The sequence below is a fragment of the Poecilia reticulata genome, chromosome 4, assembly GCF_904066995.2.
Source record: "Poecilia reticulata chromosome 4, P_reticulata-male-v2, whole genome shotgun sequence".
Classification (NCBI taxonomy): Eukaryota; Metazoa; Chordata; class Actinopteri; order Cyprinodontiformes; family Poeciliidae; genus Poecilia; species Poecilia reticulata.
In genome coordinates this window covers 21,599,567-21,616,677 of record NC_088833.1, presented here as the reverse complement: position 1 = coordinate 21,616,677, position 17,111 = coordinate 21,599,567, and the positions used below count along the sequence as shown (strand labels likewise).

Sequence of the window (17,111 nt, the reverse complement as noted above, 5' to 3'; positions counted from 1 at the left end):
CAGATGCTCTGTCACAGAGTATCTGTAATGTGTAGTATTAGTAGCTCGCCTTTGTCTTAATCAATCACATAAAATTGCAGAAATGAGGAAAACATTGACTGGTTTTTGAAGGCACTGAAACATGTCAGCTTCTGACGGTGAATGCACAAGCTTTGTTTCTGTGTTATGGCGATGCCTCACCGGCGGGGAGAGCACTTTGGTGTCCAGCAGGTGAGTACAGACGTCCTGGACGGGAGAGATTTCCAGGAGGCGAGCAGCAGCAAGGATGTCAGCCACGCTGCTGTGACTGACCGTCAACGTCGCCGTGTAGGCAAAGTCCAGCAAAGCTCCCAGAGCCTCTGCTGCCACAAAGTCGATGTTGTAGATGTTCTGCTGGTCGGCGGCGGCCCCTGAAGTGAAGAGCTTGTGGAAGTAAGAGCTGCAGGACGCGAGGACGGAGCGGTGGGCCGGAAACTCCCGGTCCTGGGTGACTAAGAGCACGTCGCAAAGGAGCCCACTGAGCCGCTGCTTGTTCAGGCTGCCCAGGACGTCCGCGCTGTGTTCGGGGAAAGGGATCCCCACGGGACCCTCCTCCGCCTCCCCCGCTCCTCCTCGTCTCCCCCCGCCCGCAGTGCTTGTTATACCCCGGAGCCGCCTTCCTCCTCTCCCACCGGCCCCTGACGACATCTTCCACCAGCCTGCCGCCGAGCCGCCGAGCACAGCCCCCACCCGTGTATCCGTCCTGCCGTCTGTCTGTCTGCCTATCTGAAAGCAGAAGACACAGATCACTGATTAGTTTCTTTCGTGGACAGAAAAGTGAGAGGAATATTGATTGACTGAGACAGAAATCTGCAACATAAGCACTAGCCGCAGCAACACATTTTTAACATGCTATAAAATTTAGGATCAAGGAAAGTGAATCAAATCGATGCACAATTTGCACATGCCAACTGTACACCACTGCACAAAAAGCTTCCAAGTATTTAAAAAGTGAAAACGATTCTTATATCTGATCGCACACTACTTGGGATTCTCCTCTCTCATCTCTATGTAATTTAACATACAGGTAAAATCTTACCTGTATGATTTCTCACCATACACTGACCGTGAGAAAACTTAGACTGAAGTGGTTTGGAAGTAAGTAAGTAACTTTATTTAGATAGCACCTTTTCAAAGTAAAGGTTTGTTTCACAAATTTCAACAAAAGCAAATTTAAACAGATACTTCTTTTGCGGGTCTGTGGTTGAACCAAATACCTACATGTTTATCCTTTCAGTCAAAAAATCTGTTCTTTTTATATGTTTTTTGCCTATTATTTTCTTAGAACCTTGAATATGGTGTAACTGAAATAAAAAATAAGCAAATGTATTAATTAGAGATGTAGCAATCAGGCTGCCTGTGGCTACAACAACCAAAACAGGATAACAGTGCTGCAGGCCATTGGTTTGATTTCAACATAAACTTTACAAGATTTGATTTCTTTAACTCAGACAAAATGCAGCAAAGTCACTGCTGTTAATGTTTTTTAGACCAAAGATGTTTTTAGCCTTGATACTTTTTAATAGAAAAAAACAAATAATTTTTTAAAAATTGTATCTGCTAATTACGATCAAGCGATTGACTGGTGCATCGCTACAAGTTTTTCCCAAAATATTTTTATTGAGATTTTTAATTTTGTGTGCATCGCTACAAGTTATTCAAAATGTTATTTTCTTATAACAACACATCCACCCCTCCCCAAAGTTTACAAGCATTAAAAGTCATACTTTTAAATTTGTTTATTTGTTTGGGGTATTTTTAACCTGTGAAGTCTATCTAACTCTTGAAGTCTGCTGAAGTTAAACTCTCGTCTCCATCTGATTCGAATTTGGACTTCAGTGTGAAAATTTCACATTTCGTCCCATGCAGCGTTGAGACGGTGTCTTGTTCCTCATAACAGCTCCCAATGTATTTTGAGACCGGTAAGAAAAAAATAAAAATAAAAATAACTAAAAAACAGGTGTAGTTACAGACTGATGGCAAAACAAACAGCTATGTGCAAGACATTGGTTTCCTGTAGTGAATAAATTGCCGTCACCAGAGCTGAATTATGTTGGTCAGCAGTTTTCTCTGCATAAATACAATGAGTGGGAGAATCAAAAAAGATATTTATGTATTTCAAGCGTGCAGGTGGCCAGGGTGCCTGTTTCCTTGTATATATGAATACATCCACGGGTATGTGCACGCACCCGTGCAAGAAATCAAGCAAGAGGTCGTGGAGGACAGATAAGCAGAGGGCTGAGGGGATCAGAGTGCATGCTGGGAGCTGGGCTGTGCAGCCTAGGCAAACTCTGTGACAGTTGAGAGCGAGGAAGGAAAGCGAGGGAAGCGGAGGAACAAGAAGGGAGAGGAGAGGGATGTGGAGTAGGCTGCGAGGGCAGACCCTGTGGAAAAAAAAAACTCCACAGGAGGAAGAAGAGAACGTACGACAAGTTGCAAAGGAACGGCATTAAAGGGAGGTTGTCAATCCGGTCTGAGCTAGTTACCCCACCCTGCGCTGCGTGCCAAGTTTCGGAAAAGGCCTGTCCCCTCGCTCACGTGTGTTTGTGTGCGTGTGTGGGGTGGGAATTAAAATGATCGACTGAAGCTTAGGCGGAGGGGCGGGGTGGGTGTTGGAGGGGTTTCGGCAGAGCGGGCCATCCTCGATTTCTCAGTCACACGAGTGAATACAGTAACATCAATAACACACGGAAATCACACACATTATACAAGCACACACAGGACATCCACCTCCCCTCCCACCACCCCCCTTCACCTCCTCTTCACCATCTGCCAGGCAGACCCAGTAGGGGGGCAAGGCTGGGCGGTGGTTGCATTAAATGCGTTGCTCTCTACAGGCTTCAAATTACAAGATTCCTTCCGATCAATCCTGCTGGTATGTTTGTTTGCTACACCCCACTCCCAAACCTGCCTAACCTGGCTGCCCCTCCTCTTTTAATAGAGTTCACCTTCTTTCTTTGGCTCTGTCCTTTCCTCTCCTCTGCTACGCTTTTGTTTTATCCTTTCTTAAGAAATACCTATCTGTGTCCACACCTGTGATGCGCAGATAGGTCGTGGATAAATTTATCCATCCCTCTGTGCCGAGGAACCCGTAAGAGATTAAGAGGTTTCTTTCACCCTCTCATCAAAGGCTAAATGGGTAAAAGAGTGGTCGATTCAGCCAAATGTTATAATGCACATTTAGATAAAAAGCATCAAGTCCAAATGATCAAGATAATGATGCTTGCACTGGTTTGTGAAGCGTGATTACCCAGTAAGACGCCAACTGGCTCCAAGGAGTGGGTTGAATTCCAGCATCCAGGTAAACCAACATTTGGTTTCCAATCCACTGAACTATTATGTCATATAGTTCCTACAGTTTAAAGCCCTTTTAATGATATGCCAAAGATAGTCGGAGTAGGTGGAGTTTTCTCTGGTTGAACGGAGTTTAGCTATAAGTGGCCCTAAAAACAATTTGATATTCCGGTGTTACTCCAGAAACCAAAGACCAGAACAAGGAATGGGAAATTATCAAAATGTTTATCAATACGATATGAAAAAAATCAAGAAACAGATGTAGTTGTAATGCTGGGTCAACAATTAACTCTAATTAATGGTGTTAATTGTCATAATTGTGATTGCTACCATTCCTGTACAAGTTTCTTTTCTACTATTGGTTTCAAGAGAGCGTCATTAAACACACGTTCCTCGTTAAAGTATGGCTGAATGCAATAGTTACAGTATATACAGTTTATCTGCACTACTCAATGTATTTGACAATGTGTAGTATTAGTAGTTTTACTTTTGTTGGGCTATGAGCAAATGGAGTAATATGGATTTAAAGCTAAAACGAATACAATACGCTACTTAAGAAACACCATGAAATATAATATTTTATACCCACATCAACCACCCCTAAGCAAATAACTAAAAAAGGTTCATTTTCTTCAGAAAACACATATTTACTTAAAAAGTAGCTAAATCAAAGTATCAAACATTAAATTATTAAACCTGTTATATAAACTATTATTTTGACAGCAGTAGGAATAGTTATTGCCTTTTGGTTTTCAGAACATTTTTATTTAAACATTCTGCATTAACTCCTTGATACAGTGAAACTGGGGTGAAACTGGGGTGTTTTAAATCAAGGTTATCGTACCATGAGAATGTCATAATGGCTCTGGCCTATTGGCAACACGCTTTCTCTATGGATCTCTTAAATCCTGTTTTTTTGAGGGCGTCTGACCACATAGGGTCTGAGAACACTGCCAGAGACTTTAACAGAGCTCCACTGAAAACAATCTGTCAGCCATGGCAAAAGCAAATTTTATTACCCCATCCGTCATCTGAATATGTTAAGGGAGAGAAGAGAGACACAGAGAAATGACACGGGAGGCAAAGAGAGCAGAGAGAGAAGGGAAGGAAAAGCGAGAGAAAGGGCATCCACATGGCTACCGGTCGTGTCCTTCGCAGGTAGAAACGGATCTCTGTGAGCCCCGTCCACAGCCGAGTCAACCTGCTTTTCTCTAAAGCACCTGCACTGAACCGGGCTTTGCTGCAAGCCTGCGAATGAGGCTACTGTATCCCCCATACATCCACAGTTGACCCTGGGTCATGGCTTTGTGAGGTAAAGACGTTGAGCTCGAGGAGGAGATAAAACACACACACTTGCACGAACATGCGCACCAACACAAAACTTGATTCAGCGCCAACGAAGCGCAGAGGGACTGCTCTGCATGCAGAAGCAACCTGTCCCTGAATAAACCTGCACAGAACACCGAGAAAGAGGAAACATGGAGCCACAAACCTGATCCTGACACCTCCTCATGGCTTGAAACATTCCTTATCACTAATTCATGCCTGTGGGTGACAAGGCCGGCAATCTAGCACAAAGCGGCACCGCAGCTGTCCGTGTACGCCGTGTTCCACCCTCAGGGAAGGGCCCCTTTCTTTGGCGCTCAGGCCATGAGCTCCCAGGCCTGCTTTGCAAGTCAAACCACCGTCTCAACGCGCAGAGTCGACCCATCCCATCTCCACCCTCACCTCATTCAACTCATCCGCAACATCCCTTCGCCCCCTCCCATGTATCTGTACAACGGTGTTTTGTAAGAGGAGTTTCTGTTTTTACTGGGGGGCGGGGGGGGGGTTCTTTCTCCAGTTGACCGAACATGGCATGTGTCAACATCTGCACAGAGACAGTTGGGAGTCAATTTGCTTGTCACTGTCTTAGACAGACGCCTGCCTGATATCAAGGTGTGACGGGAGTTAGCAGGAATGGTTCTTATTTAGGCTGACATGGATCGTGTTGTAGAGCGTCTCAAAAATTTCCACCCTGAAAGTTTCTCTGACTTTGGCAGACACATACCAGTCATTCCTAGATACTAGCGAACAAACTGTTAACCGTGCGCAACCCCAGATGTTTCTCAGATAAGGGAAGACATAGACTACAGAGTCATTTTAAAAATGCACAACAACCAAATCGGTAGCCCCCTTAAAAACACTGCCTTGTCTGAAATGCAAATGATCTCTCTCCTGTCTCCGTTAAACTTTCTATTTCCTTAAATTTGAGAGTTTAAAATTTGGCTGTTGGCTAATACAAATTTGCACGCTTCAAAAATACAGAAACATACAAGAGAACTAGTGAAATAGGCACGTTCCGGTAGGATATTCTCATGGCATGAAACGATTGGGTAAAAACACAACACTAATAGAGTCATTACAAATTCATAACAAAAATGAATAGCAGGATATGACTGACCTAATTTAAAACAGAAAAGCAAAAACTTTTGCTACTGACACTAAAATAACATGCTTCCCTCATCATGATGTTATCTATAATACTTATTTCTTGTTCATTTCAGTTTGATACATAAACTTAGGCAACAATTTAGACTAAACTATGACTGATTTGCAAAAGTTTTACCCTTTGGACAAACATATTCTACCTCTTTGTTGCTCTGCTCTTAAAAGAGTAATACTCAAAGTGTAACAAGTCGAGCTTGTGAGTTATTTGGGTCACTTACAATACATGCTTCTGAAAGCTTGCCAGCTATCGTTTTCAAACGTAAAGAGTGTGATTCTCAGCATTTAGTTTCACCACTATGACAGTCCGAAACCAGAAATATTTGTGAGCTGCTGAATATGTCTGTATTGTAAGCAACAGGATAAATTTACAATAATAACTTTCTTTCGACAAGCTGCAGCAACATGTGGGGGAGGGGAGACACATGAGTTGTAATGCTCTGTGCTTCACGCTGACAAAACTCACCACTCTGGCACATTTGCATCTGATTAAAATGTGAGAAATTTATGATTTAAAAAATTGCAGATTTCAAAGCGTAACCCTTTCAAGCCTTGACATACGTTGAGTTTCAGATAATGAAAATAATTCACAAGTTCTGCACATTTGTACAACAGGATCTTCTCACTCAGATCTAGAAGGCTCCACTCTGAACCAAGTGGACAAACGAACATGATAGGGCTTCGGGGGGTTAGGGAAAGTGGATTTTGAGTAACTGCCACTGCTCAGTGACTCATTGTTGGCCAAAGTGGAAGGAAACCTCACTGGCCGTGCTGGGAGCAAAGCAGGAAGTAGGCTAGTGACTGATAAAACCTAAAGTTGCATGGGCTGGTCGAGGTCTGGCAGCTTTCACTAGAAGCTAACCAGGAAGCGCTGCCAAAACACGGAGCCAGTGAGAAGCTGGTGGGCGAGACAGGGCGTTAAACTCACAAGCTCGCTCATAACTTGAGAGCAAATGGAGGCCCAGGAATCTAGCTCAGATGTCAATGATAAACTTGGGATGAATTACTGTTGGACCTGGTATAACCTGCTACAGTAAAAGAAAAGGTAACCACCCTGAGGACAGGGGAGTGGGGGCGGTTGGGCAACTGCACAGGTGTCACGCAGGGTAGTTGAAAATTACTTTCAAACCCTCTTATTAAAGCAACAAACTTTTTAACATAGAAAACTAAAAGATTGGGGTTTTTTTCTCTCAATTTTCCTTTGCATTTAAAGAAGACAAAGCCGTAGTAATTCAGTTTAAGGTACTTTAACATATACTTTCGTTTTTTTCATACAAGGGTCTGGTGAGGGATAATAAGCAGTTAAAATATTACCAGCAGGAGATCATTTAAGTGGCATCTTTGTTTAGTATAAATAAGTATTGTAGCCCAAGAGGAACCAAAGCAACTTGTTTGAATTCAACAGTTTTTCACAAAGAAGCACATGATTATTTATGGAGGACATGGAAGCTGGAGGTGGTGGTGCAGCACTGATGATGTTTCTTGTGAAACGTTGAGCACACAAGTAAAGCAGTGTACAAATCACTGGTGTACAAAGCATTGGGTTAAACTGTTATAACTTTTTTGCATTTTACACCACTTTTATATCAGACAACTACTCTGACTGGAAACACTTTACATCTAACGTGTTCAGTAAATGTTTTACACAGGAAGATTATGGGTGGTGTTCTGCCTCCGACCTCCATTCTCCATGTAAATAATCATCAGCTTCTGTGTATAAAACCACTCAACACAAACGTTACAACATCTTAAAGGTTCATAAAACTGCATTTAAACAAACCACTCGGGCTTTTTGAGACTGAAGTTGTAGGAACGCAAAGTCCGCTTTGGTCTTGGCCCCTCTTGGCAAGCACTCAGATTCCACCTAATCAACAACTAAACTGGATTTATATCAAATGAAGATGCAAAATGGGTTGTAACCTACATCCATCCATAAACCTTGAAAGCTACCTCATCTGAGAAACTCAGAATTAATATTATTATTAAGCAGTATGTCATGCTTTCCATGCAGCTTTACACGCTAAGACGTCATGAAATGGCATTCGCACCTATTATGCATATGTAATATGCAATTGCAATTGCTTTACAATTACACAAGTCATCAGATATTACAGTTTTCCCCCATTTTCTTACCATCTTGTTTAATAAGTTAACAAGTTGACAACTTGGTGGTGTCACAGAAAGCTCATGTCCAGCAGGTTAACCGGTCAAGCAGCGAACAGTGGCTGCACCGCGCTGCGCATGCTCAGCCTGACAGGGAAGGAGGACTTCCTGTGAGTCTGTGGCAGGCGTGTAACAGAACCCGCTCTGTTATCAGATGACCAGCTCTCCTCTTGCTCTGTCTCCCTGTCCGTACTGTCTGACCCCTTTGCCCCCCCACAACCACCCTGGCCCCGCCTCCTTCTTCTCCTCTCATCTGTTGCTCTCATCTCATCATTGCTCCATCTCTGTCTCAGACTGTGCACTGCATAGTATCCACCACATCACCCACTTCCCCTTTCCACTGCTGAGGAGGCAAAGCTGTGCGGACCCACCCGCCTCCCTGTGTCTCGCCATACTTTAATGCAACCCACACATCGTCTTTCTCTTGTTTCACTGTAAACCAAGTAACTACATCGGCAAGCAGACGGTGTCGGACCGGTCACACATCCCTCTAGTCGCTTGGCCTGTATCTATTATCAATAAATGTTTGGGATTTTCCTGTCAGTTTTGTAAACAGGTCCATCTCCTCTGACTCGATGTATTTTATAATTCATCAATACAAAGGCTTAACTTGAACACTGCGATAATGTAAGTGAAGCCTTCCCCTTCTTCTTGAAAAACATCCCGAGCCACACTCTCTTGCTCTTAATTTGATCAGGTTGTGTGTTAAACTCTGCACAATAAATGTCCCAGAAGAGAACAGAAGAAGCCCCTTTACTGCCCCTGGTCTTCAGCATAACAACAGAAAAACAACAGAGAGTGGTCTGTCTGTCTAGCCAGGCTGGAAGCTGTGGTATATTAAGCAGCTGACCAGGGGAACCAAACATCATGGAGGGGGGGAAGTGAAGCTGCATTCACTAAGGAAGAGGCAAATGAAACAACTCCAACTGTAAATATGTAAGCCTTTGTAAATGTATTTATGTTAAAAAAAGAAAAAAAAGAAGCGGCACAGGAAACAGTCCTTATAAAACTCTATCTTCTGTATGAGCCATTTTGACACATAGATAAACCTTTACACAAACAATATGACAGCTACATGTATCCCACTGTATACTGCCAACTTTTTACTCTGAAATAAAGCCTCAAACTGCCACGGAGACATCACACAACCTGTCCTCTCGGTCTGCCTGAACCTGCTAGTTTTGGGCCATCGTGGTGCAGGCACAAACATACAGGAATATCAAACTGTATTCAGCCTCACCGCCAAATTGATGGGTGGTGTCTTGGACCTGCCCACAGTCACTGAAGTCCCCTGCAATTCCTCTGGAGTCTATTGTTGGTAACACAGACGCGCATGCACACACACGTGCACGCGCGCTCACACATACAAACACATATGGCGTCCTAGTTTAACCTCTTGCTGGAATTCACTAGAAATAACCATGCTCTTCATCCATAGGGCAGAGAACATTCAAAAGGCAGCATTTACAATAACTAATCAAGTTTTTTAATTTTTTTATTTTACCTTAGGCTGAACAAGAAGAAGTGATCAGCTTAATTTACAGCAGCATTATGAAAGACTTTCCCATAAAATGGGTGTACTGTGCTCGTCATTTACCCTCTCCATGCCCGCACATTTGTAAAAACGGGTTTAACAAGTATGCAAAGCCAAAAAGAAAAAAAAAAAAGCATCTGGTTATCGAGGAAGACAGTCGGGGCTGCTGTGAAGTTTTTAAACCACTGGTTTAAAAAAGAAAGCCTTACATGGCGGCAGGACAGATTACAATCTGGTCTTAACAAGATGCTGGTGAGGATGGGGTAGTTGAGCGGTAAAGAGAGAAGGGACGTCATAAGATTGAGTAGCTGTGAACGGCTGAAATCAATCGACGGACGCTTAAGCTCTTTGGGGACGGTTACACAAAGTTGCCGGAGCTTACGTTTTGTTTTAATATTGCACAGACTCAGCCACGGCAGCCTTCCGCGTCAGGGAGAGGGGATTCAGCCGTCACAAACTGTGTCACCTATTCTCCGCCTCATTAAGACGAGATGTCACTTAGTTAAGTTTCTAAAACTATTACTCAACACCTGTGCCACAGAAGCTGTCGGCCACAGCTCAGCAAAGTATCTGATGGGGCGGTTTCTGTAGAATTACTCTGAAAGCCCCCGAAGAAGAAGAAGCAGCAGCAGCAGCAGCAGTACAGGATGTGCAAATATCTTCATCTTCTCACTCTGCTAATATTAGCAGCTACTCTACCTAATTAACCACAACTTGAGAGATTCAAAACAACACATGTAGGATAAAACATCCGAAGGCAATAAAGCAAACTTCAGCAGATAGTCAATGCGGCACCTGACCCGTTTGCCAACCCCTACTCTGCCTTCAAGTGGGTCAAGAACTCTGAACTCTATCAAGACACTCTGGTATTTACTTTCCCTTACTTGCTTCCCCTCTCCTCTAATTCCCAGCCCAAAGACACCATGTGTGTGTGTGTGAGGATGTCTTCGCAGTGCTTACCGAATAGGCAGAAAATGTTTCTTGGGACCTCTCTGCCTTCCCCTGCTTTGCCGGCCAGTTCTGCTGCCTGTGTCTCTGGGCAGGGCTAGAGCATTACCAGGCAGGAAACTTGTGAGTGGCCCTAGTCATACAGGCAAGCCCTTGCCTGATCCCACACAGACACCTACCCGCCCCCATCCCATCCACCACCACCCTCTATTTTCAGCCCACAACTCCGCTCCTGCATCCCCTCGCCTCATTGGCTTTGCAGCGGCTAACTCGCCACACCTCCTCGCAGGGATAGGCTGACGGCTGTTCCCTTTCCTTCATGGCCGAGGGCAAGGCACTCTGGGATATAGAGGCCAAAACCCAATGTCACCTGGTTTCCACAGCCCCCGCTGCGGACTACGAGTCCCAGCTTCCCTCTCTGCCCTCACCACCCCCACTATCTCCAAGCCTTCTCTAACGTAAGCAACCCAGGGCTGAATTATACACTACAGTATGCTGCTAGCAGCCTGCCAGGTATTAAAGTACAGAGCACCATCAAACAAGGATAGGGCGCTGTGGGAGGAAAAAAAACAAAACAGATTTCAGCTCAGACTGTCAGGGGCAGCACTGAAACATCGGCCGTGCGCTCTTTCATCAGCTCTGCGCTCTTGGGACGGTTCAGACTCACTTGAAACTCCTGACCTAAATTGACTTACCCCTCCTCTAAACAACCTAATGCCACCCAGACATGCTCTGCACACACAGCACACCCTGCAATGAGTGTCTCGCCCTGTAATGTCCCGAAAAGTTGCTGTCACTGCTTGTAGCCTTTCCAGTATCATTATTATTTTTTTTGCTTCCTCCTTCTCTCGGCTCAGTCGCCTCCCTCCCTCCTCCTCCTCCTCCTCCTCTGCTGCCTCCTCCTCCTCTAAGTGCTTCCACCTGCCTGAAAAGTTAATGTTTTGATCACATCCTATAAACTTTATCACAAAATTCCCCCAGAGGCAAGTAGCTCTATATAGGACATATTTAAGAGAAATAAAAAAAATAAATAAATAAATAAATAAAAAAAAGAGGAACCTTGACTAGAGACCGCTGCTGCGACCCACCTCCTCTCTCCGGCCAACCCCCCCCACCCTGCTCTCCTTTCTGGCCCCCCTCCCTCAGTCCTTCCTCTCTCCTCTCCCTGCTACCAACCCCCTGAGTTCGACAGGCCCAGGGCAGGCAGAGGAAGGGATGACAGGTCGCCTTCAGCTCACCTGTGATGGCCGTGGTGGTGCTTGTTGTGGGTTAGCTCGGCCCTCTCCTCTCCTCCTCTTCGGAGCTCTCTATCTCCCTCTCACTGTCGCGCAGCTTAAAGCCCCCGTATGCGCTAACCAAGCAGCGGCAGATCAACTCAATTCCCTTCCTGGTTTCTGGAGGGCAAAGAGGTCCCTCCCTTTTCTCTCTCTTTCTCTCACACACATTCACACACACACTCTCTCTCTTAAAGACACAGCATCCCTCGGCGTCCTCAGCCCCCTCCTCCTCCTGTCAAGATGAAAGTAAGGTGGAAATCTCTTAGTACTGAAAAGCAGACAGTTGTCAAATCATAAACTGAACCGGAGACAACGCAAATTATTAACCCCTGCCTGCCCACTGCATTCTTTATGGCTGTCATTGGCTACACACCGGCGTTTGTGGATTGTCTCCAGGGTTAAAGCTGAGTTGTTAACTCTTGTCTATTCTCACCCGCCTCATCCCTCGCTACTCCTTTCCTTTTCTATGCAAGTCGCACCCACCCATCCTATTGCCTGAGGTCATGCTGTCCCACCCCAAAAGCAAGTCTTGGCACATTCCAGCACACACGGCAGGGGCTGCCAGCAGCCCCCTCGATACACACCCTCTGTTCACGTTACCTGCAAAGCTCCAGCAGGTGAGGACTGCTCCTAAGCTGAGATCTTCCCCACTCGCTGCTGTGAGATCTGAATTCCCATGTGTGCACGCACTTCACATTGCGCCACTTCCAAAATGCCCACCAGCACACCCACTCGATGGGCGCGAGCCAGCCATTGTGCCATGCAGTGGGTTGGAGAGGAAGATGTTGAGTTGCATCAGAGCCACTGCTGGGAGGTAACTGATTATGTATAATCTGTTCTATGTGATCAGATTACAAAAGTAATTACGATTTAACTAGATTACATATGAAAAAATATGTAATTAGGCTAATATCGTCCTGAACAAACTTATTAGATTTGCTATAAATACCATTTTACAACTCACCTGAGCACAATTATGCATACCTGGCATTACAGGGGAAGGTCAGTTTAAATTATAGCAAGTGCTTAGGTCAGCAATAAGTTATCAAATGAGTTTTCTTCACTTAGGTAGAGATCGGTTTCTTTGTTTACTTTTATGTGCGATCAGGAAGACTTTTTGTTGTTGTTAGGTTGCCTCTAACAATTATTGCCATTCTTTTTTTTTTCATTATTTCATTGACTCATCTGAACAGTTAATTTCCTTTCACCACAAAATATTTATTGCATACTGCAAAGTAAAATGTTAATACATGTTTTCCAGTAATTAAAGTAAAAATCATAAATCTTAAGTGCAACACATCAAAATTAAATCAAATGAAGCACTTATGTTTTAGTATAATATACAATGAAATTGAGCTGAAAAAAAACAAAAAGACTTTTTGATATTTTTTTACATTTTAATACACCTTATTCTTTAATTCTAATGAAATCTATAATAGTTTCATCTCACTCATAAATTATTGCACTTATTAATTGTATTTATCATGTCTGAGCTTGTCTGGCTTCAATTTTAGTCGTTTAAAAATCCACGTCGTCTATTCAGTTAACTCTGACTAAAGCAGAAATTTGATTTTTTTGACTGCATAATGTCTGCACATTAACACAAACACAGGGTTAATGTTGATAATACTGTTTGTTTGGACTGACTCTTGTGTAAAATGTTTTTGATAAAGACTTAATTAAGAATCTAACGTCATACGGATCATTTAGTGTTTAGTCAAATAATCACAGTGGCTCATCTGCGTTGTCTCCTCACCTACCTCATCATCATGCCTAATCGTCAATGCTTATGTTGCCAATGAAATCCTACAGCACATTCAAACCTCTGATTGTCATCACTAAACTATAAATACTTTCATGATTTTGTTACTTCAGCCTTTCAACACTTAAAAAAAAACAAAAAAACAATTGTAGCCTGGCTCATTTGACAGCGAAGCTGGCGGGTTTATCTGCCATACTTGTTTTGAAACTGGAGGTCAGACTCGGTCGGCTAATGACTGGTGCCAAACACACAGGAGAAACAAAGCTAAATTCTAAAAGATGAACTCATTAAAAAGATGTGTCCACTTCATATCGATGTCCACAGATGCTCAAAGTCGATGTCATCAATTACATTGACAAGTCGAGACAGCACAAGTAAAAACCTAATAAAGCAAACACTTTCTGGCATTAATGAGCAAAACTCATTTAATGCGGCAGGTCATGGATTTATAAACAGCAGCAACAAAAGAAACCAACACTCACAAGCAGCAAAGAAGAACTGTGCAAGAGTATTTTCTGATTCGAGGCCCTATATATGATGAATGTAAAATGTTTGTCCTGTGTGTTTGAAAAGGCAGCGATATATTTGATATATAATGTTGATGCAGCATCACTAAAAACATAGTTTCTATATTTTTGTTTTTGTCGGACATTCTAAACCCCTCAGTAATTTCAGTGTTGTCTTGTGTACATCTGACATCAATCCCAACTTCTGCACATTACAAATAATCAAAACAAACATCTACATGTGCTATAAAATGACTTAGCAAGATAGTTGGCAGACTATATGATGCTGCACTCTAGGAACTCCAGCGGCTTTATGGTGTCAACATTTCTTACGTTTGCGTGCCTTTGCACAGCTGCAGTGACACGTTGTCTGCCTAGAGGGCACTGTAGAGCACTGTCCCTGCAATGATTGAGCATGTGTGAGCGAGAGGAAAAGGGAGGGGAAGCAGGAGGAGTGGGGGCAGACAGTTTTACGGCAATTTTGTCGTTCAGACCAGCATAGGGTGGTCCACTTCACTCCCAGACACCACACGTCTGATCTGCCTTTCTCATTACTGTGTGAATGACGCCATTTGTTATTTCTGAGAAAGCAGATTGCCATAAGAACTCACAACAAAGAAGTTAATAAAGTTAAGTAAAACAATGCAATAATTAAGTGTAACATTATGGCCCCCCTGGTGAATATTTTGATCCCCCTCTTGCTGCCAAAACAGCCCCGACCCGTTGTGAAATGGACTCTACCAGAGCCCTGAAGGTGGGCTGTGAAATCTGGCATCTCAATGCTGTGGCAGCAAATCCTTAAGGCCTTTAGGTTACGAGGCAAGACTTTTTAACGGATTTATTAGGACTTGTTTGCCCAACTCATCCCACAGATGGCCAACTGGGTTGAGATCTTGGAATTTTGAAGGCCAAATCAACACCTCAAACTCACTCCAACTATTCCTGAACCTTTTCAGTTGCAGGGTGTTTTATCCTACAGTGAAAGAGACTACAGCTGTCAGGGATGACCTGCAGACATGCACCCATATGCGAAACAAAATGTGATGCTCTGTGTATCAAAAACGGCTTCCACCTCTTCAATAACTTGACTTCCAGTAGCTTGTCTGCTGGATAAGAGAAGAGGCACAGGATCCAAATTGCTCGGGGTCTACAGTGAGGTTTCTACAGTCAGTGATGATGTGTGGAACCATAACACCTGCTGGTGTTGGTGTGTTTTATCAAATCCCAAAATCAGCCCAGCTGTCTACCAGGATATTTTAGAGCACGTCACCCTTCACTCCCTTTGTGAAGATGCTGAAAAAATGTCGCAGCTGGACCTAGTGCCTGCTCACACTGCCAAAAGTACCAAAACTGGTTTACTGACCATCATACCGGAACTGTGCATGGTTGTCCAGGAAATTGTCCTGACCTGAACTGGGGTTTGTCAAGATGAGCATGAGGGAAGCTAAAAAGCCGAGCTAATAATGCAGACAAGCTGAAGTATACTAATAATGCAACCTGGGGCTCTAAAATACCTCAGCAGGTCCACAGGGCTGATCACTTACATGCCACTGGACACAATTGAGCCTTAACCAAGTATTGACTATACTGTATAGTAGCACTTTGACATGCTTTTCAGTAGATCGACATTTCTGGAATAAAAAAATATATTTTTTGCCTTATTTTCATCTTTTACTAAAGTCAAAGGTGATGTAATGGAAAGATGAGTGTTGTGCAGTTCTGCTGACACAGTGGTCATAATGTTACGCCTGAGACTGTGTGACTGAGATTGTGAACCCTTAGGAAACACTTATTTTCTAACAACGCTCATTTTTACAGCTCAGAATTTCGGCACTGGGTCTGGAAGACATTTCTTTGCCCAAATCAGAGAACACACAAGATAAATCAAGTGAAAGATTTTCGTAGCTATTAACGCCATAATTAATGCTAACTTTACTGGATTCCACTTGAGAAAATGTGTTATCAGTAATTTCCAGGTTTCGTTAAGAGTTCCTTGGTAAGGTTCTAGGTTTCTCTATAGCTTCTTTATGTAGTTTATCATCGTTAAATACAACCACCCAAACCAGAGAGACAGTGTTCGTAGCCAGTCTTGTTCGTAGTTTTCACTGAAAACTATAGCGCTCTTTGCAAGTCCAGGCTTTTCAAACGCAAATATTAAGCCTGGCACGGTCATATAAATAAAAGCTCATTGAAGGTGGAAATGCAGTTGTGTTTATACCAAATAAATAAAAAAAAAGAAATACTGGGAAATAAAAAGGGAACACTTACCGTTTCAAAAACCAGCACCATTATCACCCTGCACGCTTGTTATGTCTCCAAAATTAACCAAAAGCTTTTTTCAAAGTTAGCTAGTTCTTGGGAACATTCTGTCGCTGTGGTTACGCGCTAATGGTCGGAGATTAAGCACGCTCACATACCTACTGGCTATCCAGACATACTATATATTTTTTGGTTTGGTAGAAATTAAAAGTTATATTTTCAGTAGAGTCTTTAAAACGCAAACGCTCAGAGTAACTCAGCTTGACTCTCCTGTTGCCAGGGCCGTAGAACAGATTTACAAAGACCCGGGCAAGACTGTGACTAGACACCAAAACAACAATAAATTGACCAAATAATTAATATTAGGGCTTCATAATGAGCCCTAATTCACATTTATTAGTCTTAGCAATCATACTCACTATACAACAAATTTCACACTATAGACATGATCTAACTAACACAAATAGCCATTTATCTCTACTGCACCTAAAATAATTTGTTTTCAAAACATTAGTAGGGCTTCAACTTAAACTTCATTAAATCTGTATTTTAATATAAAATTTTCATCTTTTGATCTTTTTTCAAATGTTTTAGTAGGTTCTTTTATTCCATTTTTATTTTGATCTTAAAATAATCATAATTCACAATTTGTTTTAAAGTTAGTTTTATCTTTACATTCTTAAAAGATAATACAGCTGATTTGTATTTTACAACTTTTGTTTTTAAATTATCTCCTTTTCTGGTGTCTTATTTTTGAACGCGTACTTAGTTTTACATTTTATTCTAACCGATTAGTAATATTTACATTACGGGTTAACAAAAACACCACCATCTCGACCCTGAAGTCACCGCAACAAACACAT

General features: G+C 42.8%; 1 protein-coding gene across 3 annotated transcripts in view; it reads right to left on the bottom strand.

Moving 5' to 3' along the window:
• zbtb7a (zinc finger and BTB domain containing 7a) overlaps positions 1-17,033 on the bottom strand; it is a 30,212-nt gene extending 13,179 nt beyond the window's left edge. Inside the window, exons 1-3 of one of the 3 annotated variants that reach the window (XM_081606465.1) lie at positions 16,258-17,033; positions 11,683-11,953; positions 181-744 (exon numbers count right to left, since the gene is read on the bottom strand). In XM_081606465.1, the coding sequence (XP_081462591.1) occupies positions 181-666 (486 nt within the window). In that variant the 5' untranslated portion in view covers positions 667-744; positions 11,683-11,953; positions 16,258-17,033. Of the gene's footprint in view, positions 1-180; positions 745-10,456; positions 11,657-11,682; positions 11,954-16,257 lie in introns of those variants that run through there. The other 2 variants (XM_008407133.3, XM_081606466.1) reach the window with 2 other exon arrangements.
• Between the last annotated feature and the right edge of the window lie 78 nt (positions 17,034-17,111).